Source organism: Perissodus microlepis, chromosome 23, assembly GCF_051167445.1.
Source record: "Perissodus microlepis isolate ML-2025 ecotype Zambia chromosome 23, ASM5116744v1, whole genome shotgun sequence".
NCBI lineage: Eukaryota > Metazoa > Chordata > Actinopteri > Cichliformes > Cichlidae > Perissodus > Perissodus microlepis.
Window position 1 is genome coordinate 32,508,288 of NC_140482.1, and position 21,705 is coordinate 32,529,992.

At 42.8% G+C, this 21,705-nt stretch overlaps 2 protein-coding genes across 2 annotated transcripts in view; one reads left to right on the top strand and one right to left on the bottom strand.

Moving 5' to 3' along the window:
- Positions 1 to 1,144: 1,144 nt before the first annotated feature.
- Positions 1,145 to 16,932, top strand: sh3gl1b (SH3-domain GRB2-like 1b). Its single transcript, XM_084921089.1, has 9 exons — positions 1,145 to 1,522; positions 7,062 to 7,130; positions 9,324 to 9,396; positions 9,481 to 9,624; positions 9,869 to 10,002; positions 10,197 to 10,355; positions 10,982 to 11,085; positions 11,181 to 11,314; positions 14,486 to 16,932. Exons 1-9 carry the CDS (start codon positions 1,478 to 1,480, stop codon positions 14,677 to 14,679), a joined length of 1,056 nt encoding a protein of 351 aa, XP_084777215.1. The 5' UTR covers positions 1,145 to 1,477; the 3' UTR covers positions 14,680 to 16,932.
- A 1,021-nt stretch (positions 16,933 to 17,953) lies between these two features.
- The window catches only part of mpnd (MPN domain containing), a 13,499-nt gene continuing 9,747 nt past the window's right edge, over positions 17,954 to 21,705 (bottom strand). Inside the window, exons 9-13 of the mRNA XM_084921088.1 lie at positions 20,508 to 20,676; positions 19,605 to 19,675; positions 19,128 to 19,217; positions 18,944 to 19,036; positions 17,954 to 18,873 (exon numbers count right to left, since the gene is read on the bottom strand). Coding sequence (XP_084777214.1) covers positions 18,787 to 18,873; positions 18,944 to 19,036; positions 19,128 to 19,217; positions 19,605 to 19,675; positions 20,508 to 20,676 — 510 coding nt within the window. The 3' untranslated portion in view covers positions 17,954 to 18,786. The remainder of the gene's footprint in view (positions 18,874 to 18,943; positions 19,037 to 19,127; positions 19,218 to 19,604; positions 19,676 to 20,507; positions 20,677 to 21,705) is intronic.

The following is a 21,705-nucleotide window of genomic DNA, read 5'->3' on the forward strand; positions in this document are numbered from 1 at the left end:
CCAGTTATCCATGTTTAGATTTTGTCACGTCTTAATTCCTGTAACTCTCTGTCAGTCAACCCTGTCCCGCCTGCAACTTGTCCGAAATGCAGCTATAAGGCTCCTGACGGTTACCAGAGAGAGTATTACTCGGATACTTGCATCTTTACATTGGCTGCCAGTTAAGTACAGAGTCGATTTCAAGGTTCTGTTATTTGTTTTTAAAGCTCTCCAACGCTTGGCTCCCGTTACATTTCAGATCTCTTAGCCCGCATTAACCACTCGAACTCTGCGGCCTTCCGGTCAGATGATTTTACTGGTCCCACGCTCCCAAATAAAATCTAAAGGTGACAGTTTCTTCGCCGCCGCTCCTCTGAGACTCTCTGGAACAGACTTGCCTCCTATTTGGAAATCTTTAAATCAAACCTCCTTATTTTCACAGGCTTTCAGATCACTTTGAAATCGGCTGCTGGTCTATTCTGTCTTTGATGGATGATGTATGCATGTGTATATGTATATATGTATTCATGTCCATGTGTGGTCCTATGTGTGTGTATATGTATGTGCACATATATGCATGTATATGCATAAATTTTTTTTTATCTCATTTATTTTAATTCTTTCTTTTATTATGACTACATTGTCCCTCTGTTCAGCACTTTGGACAAGTAAAGCTGACTTGACTTGAATAGAATGCATCCCAGTACAAGCATGGAAATGTACAGCAAATCAGAAATACTTGTGTTTGAATCATAAACAAGTGCACTGTCTAAATTTAATATAATAATAAATATTAATAACAAATAATAATAAATGTTTTTGAGATCCGGTAGTAGCTTTGTAAACTTACTGCTTGTTTTTTTTTAAACAGACACATTATTTTTCCTCATTTCGTTTTATAAATATTTTATATCCCACTGAATGTAAAATTCTTCAGAGCATCTTTAGTACATTTTGAAACTCCAGGTTTATTTCCTAATCTCAGGTTCTACCTCGAGGAAATTGTAGTTTTTAGACATAAATATATAGAATTTACTTAAAATTGTGTGTATGTGATCAAATTACACCCGACCAAAGCACTAGCAGCCTGCGTTTTCCTGCTCCATCCAGCAGGGGGCAGTGTTCGCCAACAAAACATCCGCACTCTCGGAAACTGATTATTTCTTTGAAAAAGAGCCGTGCGGCTTTGGCGTTCTGTGTAAGGCGGGCTGGTAGTATTGAGTCGTAACGTTTGTGGGTTTTCTCAGCTCGGAGAGTGCTGATCCCGCTGTCTGTGGCTCCGTGGGCCCCGTTATCTGCCGTGACAGCGCGAAGAGTCTCTCGACGTGGACGTGGTCAGTTGGCGTGTCCCGACTTGGAGTGACGGCTGTGCGGTCCTATGATTTTCCCGACACGCTCTTCGCATTGGCCCATTTTCTGAAAAACTATATCGCCAACTTCACGTATACCGCAACCTTTTTCACCTCGGTTGGAAGCTGAAGACAAGACGGGCTTCAAGATGTCTGTAGCGGGCTTGAAGAAGCAGTTTTACAAAGCCAGCCAGGTTTGCGAAACTTTTCTTGCCGTTAGCGGCTAGCCTCGTTAGCATGTGCTAACGGTTTGCGGTGAGCTAATGTTTGTAAGAGTTTGTTGTGTTAGTTTGTGGTGACAGCAGCAGACTGTCCGTGTCAGCGTGAACTGTTTCTGTGGGTTTGACACTTAGCTTGTGTCTGTCTACTTTTATTAAACCATCCTAACTAACTAACTAACTTTGGCCGATGTGAGGTTAATTGTAAGACCGCTTGCGTGGTCCGCAGGTATCAGAGAGTCTCAGGGAGTCTGTCTTCTGTAGCTTCTGACTCGGTATCCTGTGGTAAACATTAGCTGTGCCGCAGGGACTCTCCGGGTGAGTCAGAGCTCTCACTTAAAATAAAAGTGTTGGAACTCAGTCCGAGTTTGCAGAATGCACTGAAACCACTTCATCTCCATCGGTGTAACCTGCAGAATGTCTGCTTTCAGCACAGCTGTCTCTTTTCCAGCGGTGATTTTAGGCTGGGCTCGGATCGGTATTTAGGGCAGCTGAGAGGAGTAAAAAACACACCACTACATACCACTGTGATAAAAATGCCCCTACTCGCACTAGAAATGTAAAAGTCATGATTCTGGCGTCTGAGCCTCGGTGTGAATGTTTTTAATTTAGGCCAGCTCTCAGTGATGGGAGGGGACGGTTTGAGAGGGTTTTTTGGAGGCGCTTTTCTTCCTACCCTGCTGATCTAAGCAGGAAAGACATTTGGGTTCTGCCCCAGCTTCCTGTCAGGAACAGACTCAGATCCCTGTTGGTTTGCGTTTAACGGGGAAAATAAGATGATTTAGAAACTTCGTGTCGAGGTTAGCAGCTCTTACTCTACTGAAAATCATCAGGAGACGAGATTAAGTGGATTGGTGCATTAGCAAGTGACCCCAGAAATGAGGTGGAAAGAGTGCGCTTTCCCTTTATTTGACTGCATTGCAGCTGCTCCTGTTGCCAAAACTCCATGAGAGTCAATAACAGTCACATAGCTCAGATTTTCTACACTGGAGGCATGCAGGAAGTTGGCTGTGGAAATGATATCTGTGCCTCGCTCCTCTCATCTGCTTGTTTTTCTCTTTTAACGTCTCTCTTTCACTTGTACTCGTTTTACGAGATAAAATCTTCAAGCCTGGGATGTTCTCGTACAAATTCTGGGTGGGACGAGTTTTTAGTACTGAATGAATACTTAGATACTTAGAAAGCAAAGTACTTTCATGTGAGAGTAACTCTGAATACATCAGCCTTCACGTGATTTAATGGTTAACAAGAGGCAAATATCTGACACCTTTTGCATCGTTTATTTTGTTAGTTTAATAAAACAAAACTTGGCTGATTCTAGTGTGCAGTTAGGAGGTATTAATGAGTGAGTAGTCATAGGAGAAAGTCTTGATATGCAGTGCTTATTATTATCTGTCATCTTAAAAATGTTTCTATAAAAACATTTTGTTGGACCACAGCGCAGGCTTAGAAACATCAGCCAACGTTATTCTTTTTAGCTCATGATACTGGGGATTAAGACGCTGCATTCAGAAAAGGATTAGATTACTGGTGAAAGGAGATTACATTTTGATGCAGACTACATCTGGGATTAAAAGCATTTATAGGAGCGATATTTCATCTGCCGTATAATCCCAGAGCTGCTTTTTATCACTCAAAGTCAATTTTTGGTAAAGCGTGCCGGTGAAAGGATGCTGGCATTGGTGTTTAAATAAATAGACAGCGTCCTTTATTTTTGCCTGTGTGTGCATGATGTTCTTACTGCTGAAAGGCACAGAAAAGACTCCCTTCTACAGCTAGTCCATCTAAGAATTATTATCATTAGATAAACCATAGTTTTAATAGCGAATGTCTTTGACGTGAAGTAACAGAAACAAACATTCGTATCCTTTGTATTTGCTGGAGAAAACTTGAAAATGTGCATTTTTAAGGGTCATAAAGGCATGTGGGATAGCTGGTGGCTACTCGGGACAAGTCATAGTGTATGACAAGGCCTCCATTATACCTTCACTTTGATAGCAGGCTCATCTCTTAGCCATCATTTCATTCTGTGCCAAAATTAATTTAAAGTATAGTCGTACTTTAATGCTTACAAATAAAAAGAAATCGGAGTGTTCTTGGACGATTGGGTGGGATTTTTCCCACATTTGACTTGTTTTGTACAAAATTACGTAAATGTGATTTGGATAAACGTGACTCGTGATAATTATATTATGAGATCATATTTTTGATTGATAAGAGTTGAGCATTAAGTTGGGAATCACTGAGTAAGACTACTTTTAGCAGCTTCTGATTTTTGTACAAGTTTGACACCAGTGTGATAAAGTACTCTGATTCATCATCGGCTTAATTTGCTGCTTTAGTCGGCAGTACCGTGTTTGGAACAATAGATCGGGGGGGTTTGAATCCTGACCAGGGCCAAAGGAGGAGAGAAGCCACTGACATCAAGCGTATTATCATGCATGAAGGGTTTCACCCTGAGACTGTACGCTAAGCAAAAGGCAGGAGGCCAAGGACAGAGTGTCAGAATGATTATCCAGGATAAGACAAAGATCCATGAGTACGTGAAACTTCAGGAAGATGGCCTCAAACGATCATGTGCTCTGCAGCCACATAAAGCTGGTTCAGACGGCCTGATGGCTTCAGGGCAGCTGCTGCAGAGTCTGGCTGCTACTGTCTCACATAAGCGACTTCTGAGTCAGAAGTCAGAAGACGTTTGTTGGATGATTGAAGGCGGTCACTGCTTAAATAGGCCTCAGTAAGATCGGTAACCTGGCCATGTAAAGCTTCATATACAGCTGATACATAAGAAAGCGGCTCCCTCTTTCACAGCGAGTAGATCTGTTTGTATTTGATTTGGCAGTTTTACGCCGGATGCCCTTCGTGATGCTGGCCTCGAGAGATTTGTCTCCTTCTGAACTTGAACCTGGATTCTTTCTGCTTGCAGTTAGCCAATATGCAGCTGATTGTGATAAAGTTTTAAAATCTGAAATTCACTGGAAGCTAATTTAAGGAAGGAAGAGTGCCGTGCATCTGCCAGCTAGCTTCTGTTGGAGGACGTAAGGGCTCCTGATCAAGCCTGTTACCATGAGTATTATATCCGTGTTACCCACCAGCAGAGCCAGCAGGCTGTTGTATGCATAAGGTGTGAAATTATTAACCAGGTATAACCTGGAGGGAGCTGGAGTTAAAATTTTAAATAGAGGAGGATGTAAAAATAATTGAAAGCACAAACCTTAGAAGCTTTTTACTTAGAGTAAAAATGACGTAAGACATCATCCGACTTCTGACTTTTAACTCCATAACAGTTCGTTGTGTCTGAGTTTCAGCTACCTGAGAATCATAACTTTTTTCCACCAACTGTCTCTTTAACTGCTAACCAGACTTTTGGGATTTGCCATCTTGATGTAATCTTAACCCAAACAAGAGCTTGAACCTTGTTATAATGTGCAGGTATTTAACTAACACCGAGTCATTGTGAAGAACATGATACGTTTCACAGGCTGATCCCTCTGTGTAGCACTGTGAGCTGTTTATACCAAAACTTAGCTGTGATAGGGTTTTTCTGTGGATGCTGTTTAGCTTCTTCTCTTTATGTTTGTGTGCATGTAAATAATGATGTTACACTCACAGTAAAGACGACGCTTGGATCAGGAGAAGAGCTGAGGTGTTGTTTAGTGGCCAATCAATGTTGCCAACAGAGCTGCAAAGGAATAAGATTTGGCGACGTAATAAAAATAGCCGAGTTCCCCATTATGTATTTAATTCTTTACCAAAGTGTGTAAAGCAGATAGAAGTACCCAGGATAAAGGAGGGCCGTGCAGTGCTGTGTAGGTCCTGAGTTGAGGCTGTATCTATACTTGTGACCTCAGAGTCCCTGGTCATGTGATCTCTGCATACAGAAGTAAAGCCTGAGGATACCAGACTGCTGTTAGAGCTACAGCTGAGATGCGGACGTGTTGCAGTGGTTATTCTGTGTGTGTTGAAACCTGATAACCTCAGTGAAACAGATGAAAGGCAAAGTTTGTCATGGACACGAGGAAGTTTCTGTGATTCCAGTTATCACATAAAGATCACAAACAACAGTTTTGAGTCATGTAGGAAATGACTTCAAACAGATGCTGATGGTTTCATGACCAGCTTAGGGAAGAGCAGGTTGCTGTGTGCAGTGTTTTTCATCTATCCCCGTTAAAACCAGCCAGAGTGTTTCCAGCTGAGGCAGACTGTCTCCCGCTGGGTGCTACATGTGGGAGGGTCACTGTGGACAATGTCCCGACCAGAGTTCATGTGCCAACGAGGCTTAAGGTCAGGAACACTGTATGTCTCTGAGTAGATTACCGTGGGAAAGGGTTGACTGATCAGCCTTTAATGGAGTGAGGGCTGTTTTAATAATATACATGGATACATAGCATAGACTGGATCCACTGTGTGCATATGGGTCTTTAGCGTTATCATCTACTGTACCTTATCAAAAAGGTTTAAAAGATGTTTCTGAAATGTCAGCAGACTGCACGGACGTCGGCTATGAAGGCCTCAAGACTCATTAACTCATTACCTTAATTATGCTGCTGACCTTTTGTACTTAAGCCACTCCCTAAAAGGGTGCTCTGAGTTGGGGGGTGGCTGAAAATGAGATCCAGGTCATACATGTGTAGCTAAAATCACGTATTCTTTGCTTGTGACGTTTCCTGTGTTTCATTAACTGTGCAGACGGTATAAATGTCTCCCTCTGTTATTACTGCATGGTGAAATAATTAACAATTAACAGAGAGCTTGTTGCAACTTTCCTCAGAACTTCAGCAAACAAGAGCAAAGCAGATTCTTCACATCCAGGTTTTATTGCTCTCACAGTTTTATTGCTGTTGACTGGAATCATAGCAGAACCACAAACAGAGCACAAATTAGTCATTGTGGCTGGCTTTCGTCTTTGCACAACAGGGCTTCCGGGTGATATTAGGCCTCGTTTTGCTCCTTGTTCGGCTTTGAAAAGCTTCAATATGGTATCATGTAGCCTGTGGGTTATTATCTTGAAGTCGCTCCAGCACAGACTCATTAAAGAGACAGAATTAGCACTTTCATTGAATTCAGCCTCCTCAGAAATGTAGATTATTAGAAAACAGAATGTACAGCAGTACTTGCACAGTAACGTAGTTCCTTCATTTCTTAGCATGATCAGAGGCCACAGACAAAAATCCAAGTGAGCTCTCTAAGATAGTTGCATGCTGTCAACATCAACAAGATCTACTTTGAAATAGCATAACATTGCATTTTTCATGCAATTGTGAGATTTCTGTGGTATTACTGCAAGCTTCTCTGTTGTTCTGAGTCACCCGAGGTTAAGGTTAGGACCGGGCATATAGCACGCCATGCTAGCGGGCACCGACCCGTCTTCTTGGGTGTATGATCACAGAGCAGGCAGTGATAAATTAAAGATGTGCTTCATCTTGTTTATCTGCTCAAATCAAAACCTTATGAGCAACATTAATGAATTTGCGCTCTTCTTTTCTCAATCCTCTCCCTCCCTTCCTCCCTCTAGATGGTGAGTGAGAAAGTTGGAGGTGCAGAAGGAACCAAACTAGATGATGACTTCAGAGACTTGGAACGGGTAAGAGAGCCATCCTTGTGTAGTCTAACAGAGAAACATGCTGAAGCTGAAGGCCTGTGTGGTTTCACCGAGTACACGGGCAGCATTATTGTGTTATTTTTGTTTGACTTGAATTTACATCCCATGGAAAGCGTTATGCGATCCTATCATACAAGGTCAACAGTTTATCTGCTATATGTTGCACACGTCTCAGAAAAAAGAAAAAGTAAATCTTTATAAACCGATCCTGATTGAGAACTGGCGCTGAAAAATGCCATTTGGACCCACTTTAGGCACAAATGGCAAAGAAATGTCACTGGTGGAAGCTTCCCAGGTTTTCTGATGTCCTTGGGTTTCAAACTGTTTTGCAGACAAAACAAGTGAAAGACGTCTCTTTGGGAATGTTTTTTAACCTTTATCTGAAATGTTTCAGGGCAAAACTTTCATCATGAATAAATCCAGTGGAAAGTGCATAGAACAGCATGTGTAGATGCATCTCAGTACGATATAATATACCGATCAAACTTTTTCCAGTTCTGAGATACCTTTACTTGCAGTATCTGACAAACCCATCTCATACCAGTACTAAATTAATAAAGTGTAACTGTGTGGAAGAGCCTGGGAGTCATTCTTTTATGCATGACCTTTAAACACAGTTTTCCTGTGAGTGTTTTAAACTAGCGTGACATGAACACACAGTGAAAGTTGTTGCTGTAGCTGGACTGAATTTCTTTCTTTCTCTTTTTTGCATATTTATCCCACTGACATGTTTCAGATCATCAAACAAATTTTAATATTAGACAAAAATAACTTGAGTAAATACAAAATGCAGTTTTTAGATGATTATTTCCCTTTCTCATACAGGCCGCCTGGACTTATTCAGTAATTTTGGCTGTAAAATTACAAAATAATTCAATTTTGTCTGTAGCACAAACTGTAACTGAGTTACGTTATTTAAGGTTATCTAAAGAGGGCTTATAAAATGGGCCTGTTGCAGGGCTGGTAATGTTTTGAAATGGTTAAGGGGAAAAAAACATCCAGAACATGTGTGAATAAAAATCATAAATTAACTTTGTTAACCACATTTCTTAATGCTAAATTTAATTTCACTGCCACACCCAGGCCTGATCACTGTCGGACCTGTTGAATCACTTCAATAGAAGCTGTCTGACAAAGTGACGCAGGCTAAAGGATCTAAAGAAACAGCCGAGAAACAAAGTCACTGACATCCATCAGTCTGGAAAAGTTTACAGAGACATTTCTGAGGCTCTGGGACTCCAGTGAACCACAGAGAGATCCATTATTCACACATGGAGAAACTGGGAAAGGTGCTGAACCTTCACAGGAGTGACCAGCCTACCAAAATTCACCCAGGAGATCACAGAAGAACCAGAACAACTCGGGCAGCAGGACCATGACAAGTCCACCTCTGATTGGCTCAGAAAGGCTAAATAAATGTTTTGGAGTGTCCGAGTCAAAGTCTGGACTTAAATCAGACTGTGCTGCTTCAGCGTGACCTTAAACAGGCGTTCATGCTGGAAAACCCTCCAATGTGTCTGAATTAAAGCATTTCTGCAAAGAAGAGTGGGCTAAAGTTCCTCAACAGTGACGTGAAAGACTCACTGAAGGCATCACAAATGCCTGGTGGTGGAATAGCCAGTTATCAGGTTTAGGGGCTGTTACTTTTGCACACAGGACAGGTAGGTTTACATAACCTTTTTCTCTTAATAAATGAAATTATCCTTTAAAAACTGCATTTTATATTTGCTTGAGTTATCTTTGTCTAATATCAAAATTTGTTTGATCTGAAACATGTAAGTGTGACAAACGTGGAAAAAACAAGGTAATAAAGGAAGGGCCAAATACGTTTCCACGTTACTGTACTTCCAAAGTCGTTTGGCTTTACTGTTAGCTTCCTGCGTGCTACGTTAGGTGTCACAGTGAACCGATGGATGCGTGCTGGATGGACTACACACGGCTGAGCGGTTTGGATCTGCCCTGGGCAGCTCGGTGTCTTATCCAGGCTTTCCAGTCGGGATTCATTGGCTGTATATTGGATTTATGCAAACTTATAATATTTATCTTGTTACTGTGCCAAAAGTCTGTTTGAAAACAGGAACAAATTAGCATACCTACTCTTTCTCTCTGTGCTGTTTACCTTCTCTGACCTGGGGCTCTGATGCAAATGTATGACGAGTGTGTGTATTTCTGCAGAAAGTGGATGTGACCAGTAAAGCAGTGGTAGAGGTGATCTCCAAAACATCAGAGTACCTTCAGCCCAACCCAGGTGAGGAGAAGACCGGTTTCCCTGCAGCTGCTTAGATTATTTAAACTCCGGTTAGTTTCACCTCCATTTCCTTTATTTTCACAGCATCGCGAGCCAAACTGTCCATGCTGAACACCATGTCCAAGATTCGCGGTCAGGTGAACAACCCGGGCTATCCTCAGGCTGAAGGGCTGCTGGGAGAGTGCATGGCCAAGTACGGGCGGGAGCTTGGAGAGGACACTAACTTTGGTAAGATGTGTGTCTGTATTCTGGTTTAGTGTCATATTTTCATGTCAGAATAGCACTTCTGTGAGTCATTAGTGGTTTTGATGTGCGTGGTTGTGGTGCTTTTGGGTGTGATAAATTTAAGCAGACCCAAAGCTTACCCAGAGTGTGCTGAAACACTTTGATTTGTGTGCTTGGATGCAGCACGTCTCTGTAGTTCGGCTCTAAAATCACATCTCTGCTTTCAATGTCTCTGTGTGTGGTTAAGGTGGCGCTCTGGTCGATGTAGGAGAGGCCATGAAGAGGCTGGCTGAAGTCAAAGACTCTCTAGACATTGATGTCAAACAGAACTTTATTGATCCACTGCAAGGGCTTTGTGACAAGGACCTGAGAGAAATCCAGGTATCATACACTGGAAATGTCTTTTATTAAATATCTTCTTCAATTTTGAAGAAGCAGCACGATTGCTGTTTCTGTAAAATATTCAATGAAATACCTAAAGCGTCCATCTGAAACTCCTGACTGCTAACGTTAGCATTTTAAATGGCAAAAGTCAGTGGGGCCAGTTTCATAACTAAACAGTAAATTTTCTGCAGCACTATCTGAAGAAACTGGAAGGGCGTCGCCTGGACTACGATTACAAGAAGAAGCGTCAGGGAAAGATCCCGGACGAAGAGGTTCGACAGGCTCTGGAGAAGTTTCACGAGTCAAAGGAAGTGGCTGAGATGAGCATGTACAACCTGCTGGAGACCGACGTAAGGATTTATTAAACGTGTTTGGCACGTGAGCTTAAGCCTGACCCTTAATCCTGTTCCTGAATCCACTTTTTTCTGTTTCTAATATAGACATGTTTCAAAAATATAACTGTGGACTTTTCAGCCTGGTGTTTCTTTAGATCTGATGCTGATATTACTGTATCATACAAAACTGTAGTGCTCCGTGGCCTGGTCAAATACAACCCACCCACAGAACAAACACGCGTTCCAGTAGCTGGACCTGTAAAAACTGATAAAGCACAGCCATTCAGCGCAACACTGAAGACAGCCTGCTAACGCCTGCAGTTTAACAGTCACGACCTTTGATCCCTTTATGGTTCAGTACTTCTTATTCATAATAATCAAACTAATAATGCATCACTTCAGTTGAAGAATTCATTTTAGTAATGAAGGCTGGTCGACGGGGATGAGTAGGCTAATTGGGATGAAGTCTGTCAGTTTCATATTTCCTTTTATTTCTCTGGTGTCCTCCGATCTGTGGCGTGCGTCTGTAATTTTGGACGTTGGAAACTAGCAGTTGGTGGAAAGTTGAATTGTTTCACAGTAAAAATCAGTTCATAATAAACAAAAGAGGTGAAACTCAAAGACGAACTCTGTGTGTGTAGATCGAGCAGGTGAGCCAGCTGTCGTCTCTGGTGGAGTCCCAGCTGCAGTACCACAGACAGGCCGTGCAGGTGTTGGAGGATCTTTCAGGCAAACTCGGAGACAGGTGCAGTAATGAAACGATTTAGCGCAGCTGTGCAGGTTTCTGCGTATGTCTTTCAACGTGCTGTGGAAGATGCATTTGTTCATGTTTTTGAACAGGATGAATGAAGCTCAGTCTCGAACAAGACGTGAATACACACCCAAACCCAAACCCGTGTTTGACTTTGGAGACAACAACCATTCAAATGGAGGCTACTCGACCCCCATGGCTCCTCCCCCGTCACGCATCTCGGGTAAGAAACCTTTTAAGAGGACTTAAAAAAAGGTTCAGTGTGAACAAGTTGCCATGTTACAGTGAACAGAGTAACAAAAGATGGCATCTTGGCAAAAGAAAAAGCAGTACTGTCTCTTTATTGTTTTGTGTTCATGCTTCCAGCTACAAAGCTGCATTAAAGCACCAAAAATGAGCCGCCCCGGCAGAATTTTAACAGCTAACCCTCCATCTGTTTGTGCCGACACAGCAGATGGGCTAAACCGAAGCAGTGTGCCCGAATAAACTTCAGTCCTTACAAATCTGACACAAAGTCAACTGAAAGTTCTTGGCATTGCCAACAGGATTGCTTAACAAACAAGCGCCACTGAGTCCAGTGAGCATCTCCGTTTGTCTGCTGTGTGAGTGTGGGTTTTTGTTTTTTTTTGTTTTTTTTAAATGATGGCACTGAGTTGGTGATCATGACAGCATGGGGTGTGTGCGTGTGTGTGTGTCATCTTTCCGGCCTTTCTCCAACCGACCTTGTTCCTCTTCCTTGTGACATCATCAGAGGCGACTTTTCACTTGACCAGGCCACAAGGATTGTGTGAGTCACCGGTTATGTGTGTGGTGCTGTTTCTCAATTGTTTTAAACTGGTGTGTGTGCATTTGCGCTCACTTCTGGGGTGAAATGTAGAAAGTGGACCAAAAGCTGCTTTTCATTGGTTGAACAGATAGTGGTTTATGGTTTATGCATAAAACAGCAGCGAGTATGTGGTTTTGTTTGAAATGACTGACTTCCTGAATCTGCAAATGTTTTATTTTGCTGTATCTGTATTGTAATGACCTTTCAGTTAGGTTTTAGAGGTGAACACAGAAGCATGAGTACACGTAAACCTTCAAACATGTAACCCAGATACAGACACTGGAAAAATATGGGCTCAAAATGTGGTCATAAATATTTTGTACTTGTAAAAAAGATTTGTGTGTGCGTAAAAAAGGTTTGTGTGTGTAAAAAGAATTTGTGTGTGTGTGTGTGTGTGTGTGTGTGTGTGTGTAAAAAAGATTTGTATGTGTAAAAAAGATTTGTGTGTGCGTAAAAAAGATTTGTGTGTGGACTTACCCAAAAAAAACCCCCTGCAAGTTACAAGTACGAATTTTGACCCTATTTTTCTTCCTTTCATCTGATTGGTCAATCACAAATGTAACAATCCAATCAGAGAACAGATGGGTTTGGCTGTCGGAGGGGCGCTTTTTTGAACTGCAGGTCCTTGAAGGGTAATACAGTTTGAAGCTGGAGGATCTCTATATAAATATCTGATAGCAGTTAGGTCCCCTAACTTTCAGCAGCTGTTGAAAGGATAAAGTTGTGGTATATCAGTGGTTAGAAATACCATTATTACTTTAGGATTAGTTTAACACAAAGTCAGGGCTGACCCGGGACCATTGCTGTGAGTCACAGTGCGCAGCATAAAAGTCCTTTCACATCGGACGCAGGATGTGCTGCTAATGCTAACTGCTAACTAAAAGCAAAGGATCCAGAATTTGTTGCGCTGGCTGCTGGGCTCTGTGGGTTTTTGCAGCAGCTCTACCTGTACTAGATGCACCTGCTCCTTGTCTTTTCTATCTCTGACTTTATGTCCTCTACAAGAGTTTGTTTTTTTTGCTAGTTCTTCAAATGTTCAATAAAAACATGTATGCTAATTCATAACGAAGAAAGCTTTGTAATGAAGACTGTCATTTCCAAAACACTGCCCGCCCCCACCCCGCGGTCCGCAGCGCTATTGAAAAGGCTGTGGAAGCCCCTAGACCTGTGACACAAAAATCACCAAACTCGGACGACCACAGACTGTTTTCCTTCGCAGTGATGAAGGAAAACGCTGGGTTGGCATGTAAAAGGGCATTTATTCCCTTCAAAGACCTGCAGTTCAAAAAAAGCGCCCCTCCGACAGCCAAACCCATCGGTTCTCTGATTGGATTGTTACATTTGTGATTGACATGACATTGACCAATCAGATGAAAGGAAGAAAAATGGGGTCAAAATTCGTACTTGTAACTTGCAGGGTTTTTTTTGGGCTAAGTCCGCACACAAATCTTTTTTACGCACACACAAATCTTTTTTACGCACACACAAATCTTTTTTACGCACACACAAATCTTTTTTACGCACACACAAATCTTTTTTACAAGTACAAATCTTTTTTACAAGTACAAAATATTTATGACCACATTTGTGCACAGCGAAGCGTCCTGTTTCCATGTCTTAATTTGCATGTCGTGGAAGCATAAAACACAAATAACTGACAGGGTTTGTTGTGGCTCTGAAAAGGCCTGTGGGTGTGGCTTTGACTGTTTATGTGTGACCTTTTAAGTAAATAAAAATGTCTGACCCCATGTATCTAAATCAGTTAACATTACAGGACAACACATCTGATTGAATGAAGGATTGTTTTCATTTGTGTATCGGTACTTAATATGTTCGGCACAGTTTTAGTCTCAGCGGTGTGTTCAGTGTTAGATATTTATTTTGCAACTTTTTTTGACACTTGTCTTCATTTACTCTTCTTTTTTTTTTTTTTTTTTCCCATTCATCATTATCTTGCACAGTGCAGCGAGCATCATTTATCATCTGTATGTGTGTCCGTGTGTGAACGCTTTACTGTAAACACGTGAGCTCAGATAGTTGTGAAAGAATTTCATGCTTGAATCACAAAAAGAAAAAAGTGTGACCGTGAAGGAGAGTTCATCTGATCTGATTCTCTAGATATCAGCACCTGTGTTTTGGGTTGTAAATATAAGAAGCAGTTGGTCCTTTTCCATTTAGAGTTTGTGTTGTGTTGCTGCTCTTGTAAACAGATGAAGACCAGAGAATGGCTGACCAAATCTTTTCCCATCTCTAGCCGTCCCAGCAGTCTGCGGGTTGAGCCAGATACAATGAGAAAATTGTGTGGCAGAGAAAAAGCCCAGTTTGTCTGTGTATGGAGCCTCCTCGCTGCTGCTGATCTCAGTGAGGTCACAGAGAGCGAGAGGGAGGATCTGGTCTTGGAAAGCTGCTGTCAGAGGAAGTTCTTTATGCTTTAGTCTGTTCAGAACGTCTCGTGAGCACCGTTTACTAATGTTATACTGATGTTTGATGTGACTTGCTTTTCCTGGAACTGACAGTCTGTGACCTTTAACCTTTTCCTCATCTCTGCTGTTTGCTGGTCGTTTTCAGCCCCGGAACAGCCAAGCTGCAAGGCGCTGTATGACTTTGAGCCCGAGAACGACGGAGAGCTGGGCTTCCGCGAGGGCGACGTCATCACCCTGACCAATCAGATCGACGAGAACTGGTATGAGGGCACGCTGAATGGCCAGTCGGGATTCTTCCCCCTCAACTACGTCGAGGTCCTTGTGCCGTTGCCACACTAATGCAAAGAGAGGGAGCTAGGAGGAGACTGATGTAAAGGAGGAGGGGAGAGAAGGTAGAATGAGAAGAGAGCGAAGCGAAGTGGAGGGATGGTCCGCAGAGGTTTCATTTTTCACCTTCGGCTCCAATGTCATCATCACAGAGCACTTTTTGGTCACCTGGAGTCCCGAAGAACTACCCGACCAGAATATCAGCGTTTCACATGGAGATCTGTTGTCCAACAGCAAGAAGCGTATCGAGGACTAACTGATGAAACAATTTGTAAGGATTTCTAACAACAAATTAATAATGTAGAAAAAATTAATGTGGGTAATTGGAGCGGTCGGGGTGACTCTTTCATATTGTTTTCTTGTATTTGCAGTCTGTTTAAAACTCAGGTTGGTCACCAGATTAAGAGGGGAGGGGTGGGGGTCATGCGTAACTTGGCTGAACATTTTCCTCATTTCAAAGTGAAAACTGCTGGTTTTCACTTCAGCTGTGGACTGGTTTGTGCCTGGTGATGCCACCTGCTGGCATGACTGAGAATTAGTAAACTGAGATGGAACCACACACAACTAGCTGTATTAAAAAAAAAAAAAAAAAAATACTGCTTTGATATTTTAATGATAAACTTGAGCCAAATTCTTCTCAGATTTTGAACATTTTCAGGTTTCCCCTGTTGCGTAACGACCTGTTTGTTTTATCCCTGTCAGGCTGTGCAGCAGCACTCACGCTTACTCCGTTCTAGTATTTGATCGGTGTCCGCTCAGCTGACTATGGTATCTTAGTAAAGTTCAGCTGGTAACGTGTGAGAGGATGTTGCAACTGCACCTTTGTCCTCAAATGAGATTGATGTGTGTGACGGACATCTCCGGCGTCACACAGACCCGAAGGTTGCGCTTGTCCGATGTGTGGAAGAGCAGAGCGGTGTGTTCAGCTGAGGAGATGATGCAGGAGACTTTATAAAATGCAATAGAAACATATCGCTCGGCGTGCCTGTTTGTTTAATGATTCTGTACAACAGCCATACTTTATAACATTTCTGGCCTGTTTGTTAAGTATGTTAATCTTTTTTCAGCCTTTCGGCCCACTTTATACACCCGTCGGCTACACGCAGAGACAACGCTGCTGGCAGCGTCCATCTCTCTGTCACGCCAACGTCGTCTTAGCTCAGAAACGTCCTCGTGCCCCGTCTTTCTGACGGCTCACGGGCTCTGATTCACGTGATTGGTTAGTGTGTTTAGGGCTGATGGAGGCAGACTGTGTAGACAAGGCTGGCTTCTTGTTCTGGATTTGGCCTCGGTGCACACCTGTGGGTGGAGTCTAATCCAATACACCCTGTACAGTCTGAGGGAACAACGTGGAAGTAAAAGGGAACCATTGAGGGAAATGTGCATGTAAGCGGTTGTCCGTTTGGATTATTTTGGAGAACCTTTGTTAGCAAACCTTTCTCTTCAGTGCGTCTGATTTCAGATGCTGAATGTTGAATACACTGTGCAGTTTCTTCTTTTTGGTCCATCACTCCATGCTGCCAAACACCAACTCCTGTCTAACCTGTTTACATCTTTGACCCTTCTGCACTTGGACGCTCACATGAGGTTCGGGGTGAATGTGAGCAGAGGTGTGCTGTCTGGGTATCACCGTTATCAGAGCCAAGTCTTTGTTTTAGTGCCTTTGGAAAAGAGAGGGGGAGTATCCCAGCTTACACAGCAACCAAAACCTAACGACTTACGATGGTCACAATGTCTTACTGCGTTTTCTCATCGTCGTCACCTTCCTGTGTAAAGGGGACATGCACTTGTGCATATTTCTGCACATTTTGATGACACTACATGCAGTTTCCTGGATATCTTGATATGACATTTGTCAGCAGGCCACCAAAGGAAACTGTCTCTCTTTCTCACAGAGATTTTAATCCCGTTTCAACATTTCTCACCGATCACTCATCGTAAAGGGTTGCATCTTTGTTTCATCGGTCTTAAATGCTCTTTTCACTGTTAAATCCTTCTGACTCTCTATAGTATTATTTTTTTTATATATACAAGACCTAAAAACCTTTAAATTAATCTCTGCATGTAGTCCTATATTACACCTAGTACGTGTATATCTTAGATTTAAGTTGCTTTTTACTTTTGGTATGAATACAGAATTTAACGACAATATTATGTCTTGTATTATCACAGTATTTGTACATGCTTCTGTCCTGTCCCCTCATTTCCCTGTTCTTAAAATAAATAAATAAATAAATACAGTTTTAAATGAAGCCGTTGTTTGTAGTGAGGTGTCAAATTATGGCTTTAATGTTGGATTTTATATGGAAAACGCACACAAAAGGGTACATCACTCTAGGAGTGTGCGTGTGTGTGCATGTGTGTGTTCACACTGCTCAAAAAGAATTATGAGAACTTTGAATCATCAGAGTGAAGCGAGCATAAAGCACTGAACCTACTCCGGTGCAGGTGTGTCCACAGACCCTTGTTTATCCCTCCTGACTCATTTTTCCGTAGTTTCACTTTTCCTTAGTGACCTCGTCTCCTCTGGTAGGAGGAGCCTACAGTACCTGCGCAACCATCCAGCTCCACCAGGATGAAGCATTCATGGTTGGAGATATCAGGAGATGAGCAGTCTAAGGAGCTCAGAAAGAAAAGCGACTGAACTTCTTTAAGTTTCCTTGAAAACGTTTCATCCGAGAAGCTTCTTCAGTTCTAAGAGCAACTGGTGGAGAGTCCCAGATTTTAAGCCCTATGGGAGTGTCCCCAGGATGTCATGGACCCCCTATTGATCTTCTACCTAATCACATGAGCCAAGGTGTGAAAACAGGTGTGGGTCACAATCAGCCAAAGTTTTGGGTGAGCCCATTGTGAGACCTAGCCCCACCCTATCATCTTTCCTTGGCTAATTGTGACCCACACCCGCTTTTCTTTCCGAGCTCCTTAGACTACGATGAGCTAGATGACTGAGAACCTGAGGACAGCTGGACAGGACTATAGAGGGGTATAAAGGGTTCACGCTGAGCCCATGTGACGAGCGTGAAAGAACCTGGGGATGCTGCGGCGAGCGTCACCCTGTCGTGACAGACCTGCCCGGTCTATTGTTGGGACAGCACAGAGGAGCTGGACTACCTGTGCAGCCTGAATAGGCTGCAGGTACCATCACCTGTTACCGACAACAAGGACACTAACAAAAGCAGGTCAGAATCCGTTGTTGGTGTTGGCCCTGATGTTCTCCGGTCCCTTCATTTCTTTGGAGCAGTGTGTTTTAGACCGAAGGGGAAAAAATAACCCACACTTGTTTAAATAGTTCCAGTGTGTATATTTTAATGCTTCGTGGATCATCAATCAGCAGGCTTAAGGCATTGCTCTGTCCTCAAAGATGTACCTCTACAATCCACAGGCAGTAATAAATACAGTACAGGTAGAGAGGAAGCAAATGTGTGTTCCTAACGAACAGGACTCAAGTTTCACACAACCTGACAGGAAGACAGTAGACGGGCACGTTCACAACACGCTGGCACAAACACAGACACACACCTGTTCACTTCACTAGTGGAACTGAAAAATTAACTTGTGTGGCACAGCGGACTTGATGCACTCACAAACCCGGCTGCAGAGCACACTTCAGGTCGCTGTCGTAGATTCTGCACTGCTTTTCACTTTTCCCCAAACGCCGATCCATTGGCTTTTGTCAATAAAAGGCAATTATAAGACATAAATTTTCACGTTGTATATATCTGTCAATATTTGCTCATTGCCACAGGTTACTGGCACAGACAGGCACATACAGTAGGTCCATGTGTAGAAGGTAAAAGGCCGATTTGTCTTCTGCAACGTGGTTCTGAGTAGCGTGCTGAGGCAGAAGAGCATGGTCTCATGTTTTCTAACATGCTGCTTTTTGGGTCTCCTCTAATGAAAACAACCTTCTGGGGCAGCTAATATCACAGCCACTGTAATGTATTTGTCTGATAATGCGTTCTGATAATGCTGTATAACAGGTAAATATCACTCTAACGTACGAGCAATCGAGGCATCTATATGTTTGTAAAGCAGGGTTTACATTGTATTTCACACCAATCCTGCAAGCTCTGCAAAAAAAAAAAAAAAAGGTGTTTGAAGTGAACAACGGTGATCCGCTCAGTTCATGCTCCCCAGCTGACTGTAGACATGCTCCAGGATCTGAGAGTAGGCCTGGTCTTTGGGAGCGTGGCAACTCAGAGAGCCCTGAGGAGGAGGACGAGCTCAGTCAGCCTGCCTGCAATCTGATCAGGTAAACAGTGAGACTTTAACTCACCTTAATTTTGTCCATCATGGTCGTATCAGGACACCAGTACTGGTTGAACTGGACGAGGTCAGGAGCTGCCCTGTAGTAGTCGACCAGCAGCATCTATGCAGAGGTTTTTTTTTTTTTTAATGAGTTACAGCATCACATAAGCTTTTTCTAGTCTTTTCATACGATGCATCATGCAGTATCATACCATCTCATTAAGAACATCACTGGTGAGGAAGTTGTCCTGTACGTAGGTGACCTCGACAGCGACTGGGATGCCGTAGTCATTAGGTCTTTGCTGCAGAAAGAGACCACATGTGTCAGAAAAACTCAAACCCATTTCATCTGACACTGCAACCTAACCTGCTGACCTCTTAAAAACGTTTCCATTCCCTCTTAAGAAGCTTGAGTTTATTCTGAAAACGGTCACACTTTAATACAAACTGATGATAAGCAGCCTCATGAGAAGGTCAACCACAGCGCGTCTGAAATTTCCACATTAGAAAGAAACGCTGCTGTACAAAGCCGCTGTAGACTGAGCCAACGATGGCCACGACTAACGTCTCTGTGAGCAGGGAGGCTTCGAAACCGAACAACTCATTATGAGACCCTTTGATGGGCCAGTTCTGGCTCCAGGCTGTACGTTTAGGTGAAGGGGACCAGTTCAAACACTTGCAGCACTCACCTCAGGTGGCGGTACGACCCAAAATGGAGTTATTGTTGATGCCACGCCTTGATTTCCGTGATAATACGGACCTGAAAGAGAAAAGAGATGAAAGCTCAGCCACCAATGCGATGACACAGAGCCAGTTTCAGAGAGTTCTTATATTTTTCTGTTTGCAAACGCAAACCTATATCAACATGTAGATTTGACCATCAACAGGCTTCACTGTGAGGTGTGGTATAAATAGATGTCAGGATCTGATCACGGCTTTGTGAGTCTGACAGAGGCCATGTTGAGCTTTGTGCTCACACACTGAGGTTTTAGTATCACGTTCCAACAACAGAGCCAAGCTTCATGACAGCGAGCGTGTTTCATAGAAAATACTGACCATAAAAGTGGAAACCACATCTCCGAGTTTGGATCTTTTACTGACCTTTGACCCTTTGAGTTTGTGTCTCCACGCACTTACAGAACCCTAACTACCTGATGCTTGATTCAAATGTATTATACTGCAAACATGAATAATTATACTCTGTAATATTAATAATAATTAAAATGCATTAGGTACACCTTGCAAGTCCTGGGTTGGACCCAGTTTGCCTTCATCATTTCTTCCTGCTACAGTGAAGCTCCGGCTGTTTACGGCTCGTTTTTCATTCATTTTCTCGACAAATTCCCACATTACCCTTGAATGCAACACTGCTTGAAAGGCTGATACTGACACCTGTTATCTTGCAACATCTGCTGAAACCTGAACTCTATAAAGCTGTTATCCTGTAGAACTCTGAAATGTGCGTATAATCCTGCGATCTGCTAACATCTTTCTTAAAATAGTTTAAATACATCATCCCGTCTGAAGTGCAGTGCACCGATTAATACTCAGTGAACCTGATTGTTTCTGCAGCACCGTTATGAAGGACGTACCACAGATGATGCCCAGGCAGGGCTGGAAGCCGTTGTTTGAGCCCTGCAGCCTCAGCTGATGGTCCATCTGTGAGTCGATGTCCTGCAGCGACGGCAGGGCCGGACCTCGCGGGTGACTGTGGTACCAGCCCACCAACGACAGCCCACGCATGAACAGGTTCTGACAAATCTGAGACGGCAAGCACGACAAAGAAACAACGACAGACGGCTCGTTTGATTTTCATGTTTATCAGATCAAATCAAAGAAATGACAGAAAAACTACTGCTCTGACTTTTGTGGCATTTTGGTTTTTTGTAAGCCTGAAGGCTTTTACACTCCGGACACGTAAAAGTCATGAAAATGCTCCGAGTGTTAAAACTATTTTTCAGACTCATCTGTTCTCCATGCAGCCGTTCACACCAACTGTGTAATTTCACAGGACGAATTTGCAGATTTATTTTTTTGGATCAAGACCAATCGGATCACTGCATGTGGTAACAAGTGTGTTCAGAGCTAAAATGCACACCCGTACTGAATATCCAATGATATTCAAACAGTCAAATAATCCTGTTTGACCTCAGACTCGCAACTAACTGAAACGATTTCTCTGCATCCTCAGATGTCATCCTAACTCTGCCAACAGGAGCGCAAACCGATCAAACCAGGGAATCGTCCTTGCTGCTGCCTGCTCCTCAGAGTCGGACGAACCAGAATCTCAGTTTCTCTCCGATCTTTTTTTTTTTTTTTTTTTCCACAGTGCATTTGTTGGAGGATGAATTCTTTTTATATACACGTTTTAAAATTCAGATACACTCTGTGTGTAAAGGCCTTTAGACTGCAATTTTCATACACAGCCATGATTAGAATTTGGATATTTAGTCGGGCCAAAGTTGATTTCTACAACACTATCTTTTAAAGAGCCTCAGGTGACCACAAGTTCTAAAAAATACAAACTACATACAACAGTCAGTAAATCAACACCAATAAAATGGAACGGTATTGGATCGGGGGAAGTGACAGGAAACAATTCATGAAGCTGGGTGAATATTCCTCATCATGCTTGGACACTGCGTGTGTTGTTTCACAAGGCTCTGTACTAGGTCCAAAATGATTTATTATTTATATAGATTACAATCAATCAGAACTTTATTCGCCACATGCAAGTTGCCCTGCAGTGAAATGAGACCCCACCCCCCCCACCCCCGACCTTACATACAC

Bases quoted from the DNA above. Each gene is read 5' to 3' on its own strand.
- sh3gl1b (XM_084921089.1), top strand. From the start codon at position 1,478: ATGTCTGTAGCGGGCTTGAAGAAGCAGTTTTACAAAGCCAGCCAG. The intron at 7,131-9,323 runs GTAAGAGAGCCA...GTATTTCTGCAG, and splicing joins ACTTCAGAGACTTGGAACGG to AAAGTGGATGTGACCAGTAA. The intron at 10,003-10,196 runs GTATCATACACT...AATTTTCTGCAG, and splicing joins AGGACCTGAGAGAAATCCAG to CACTATCTGAAGAAACTGGA.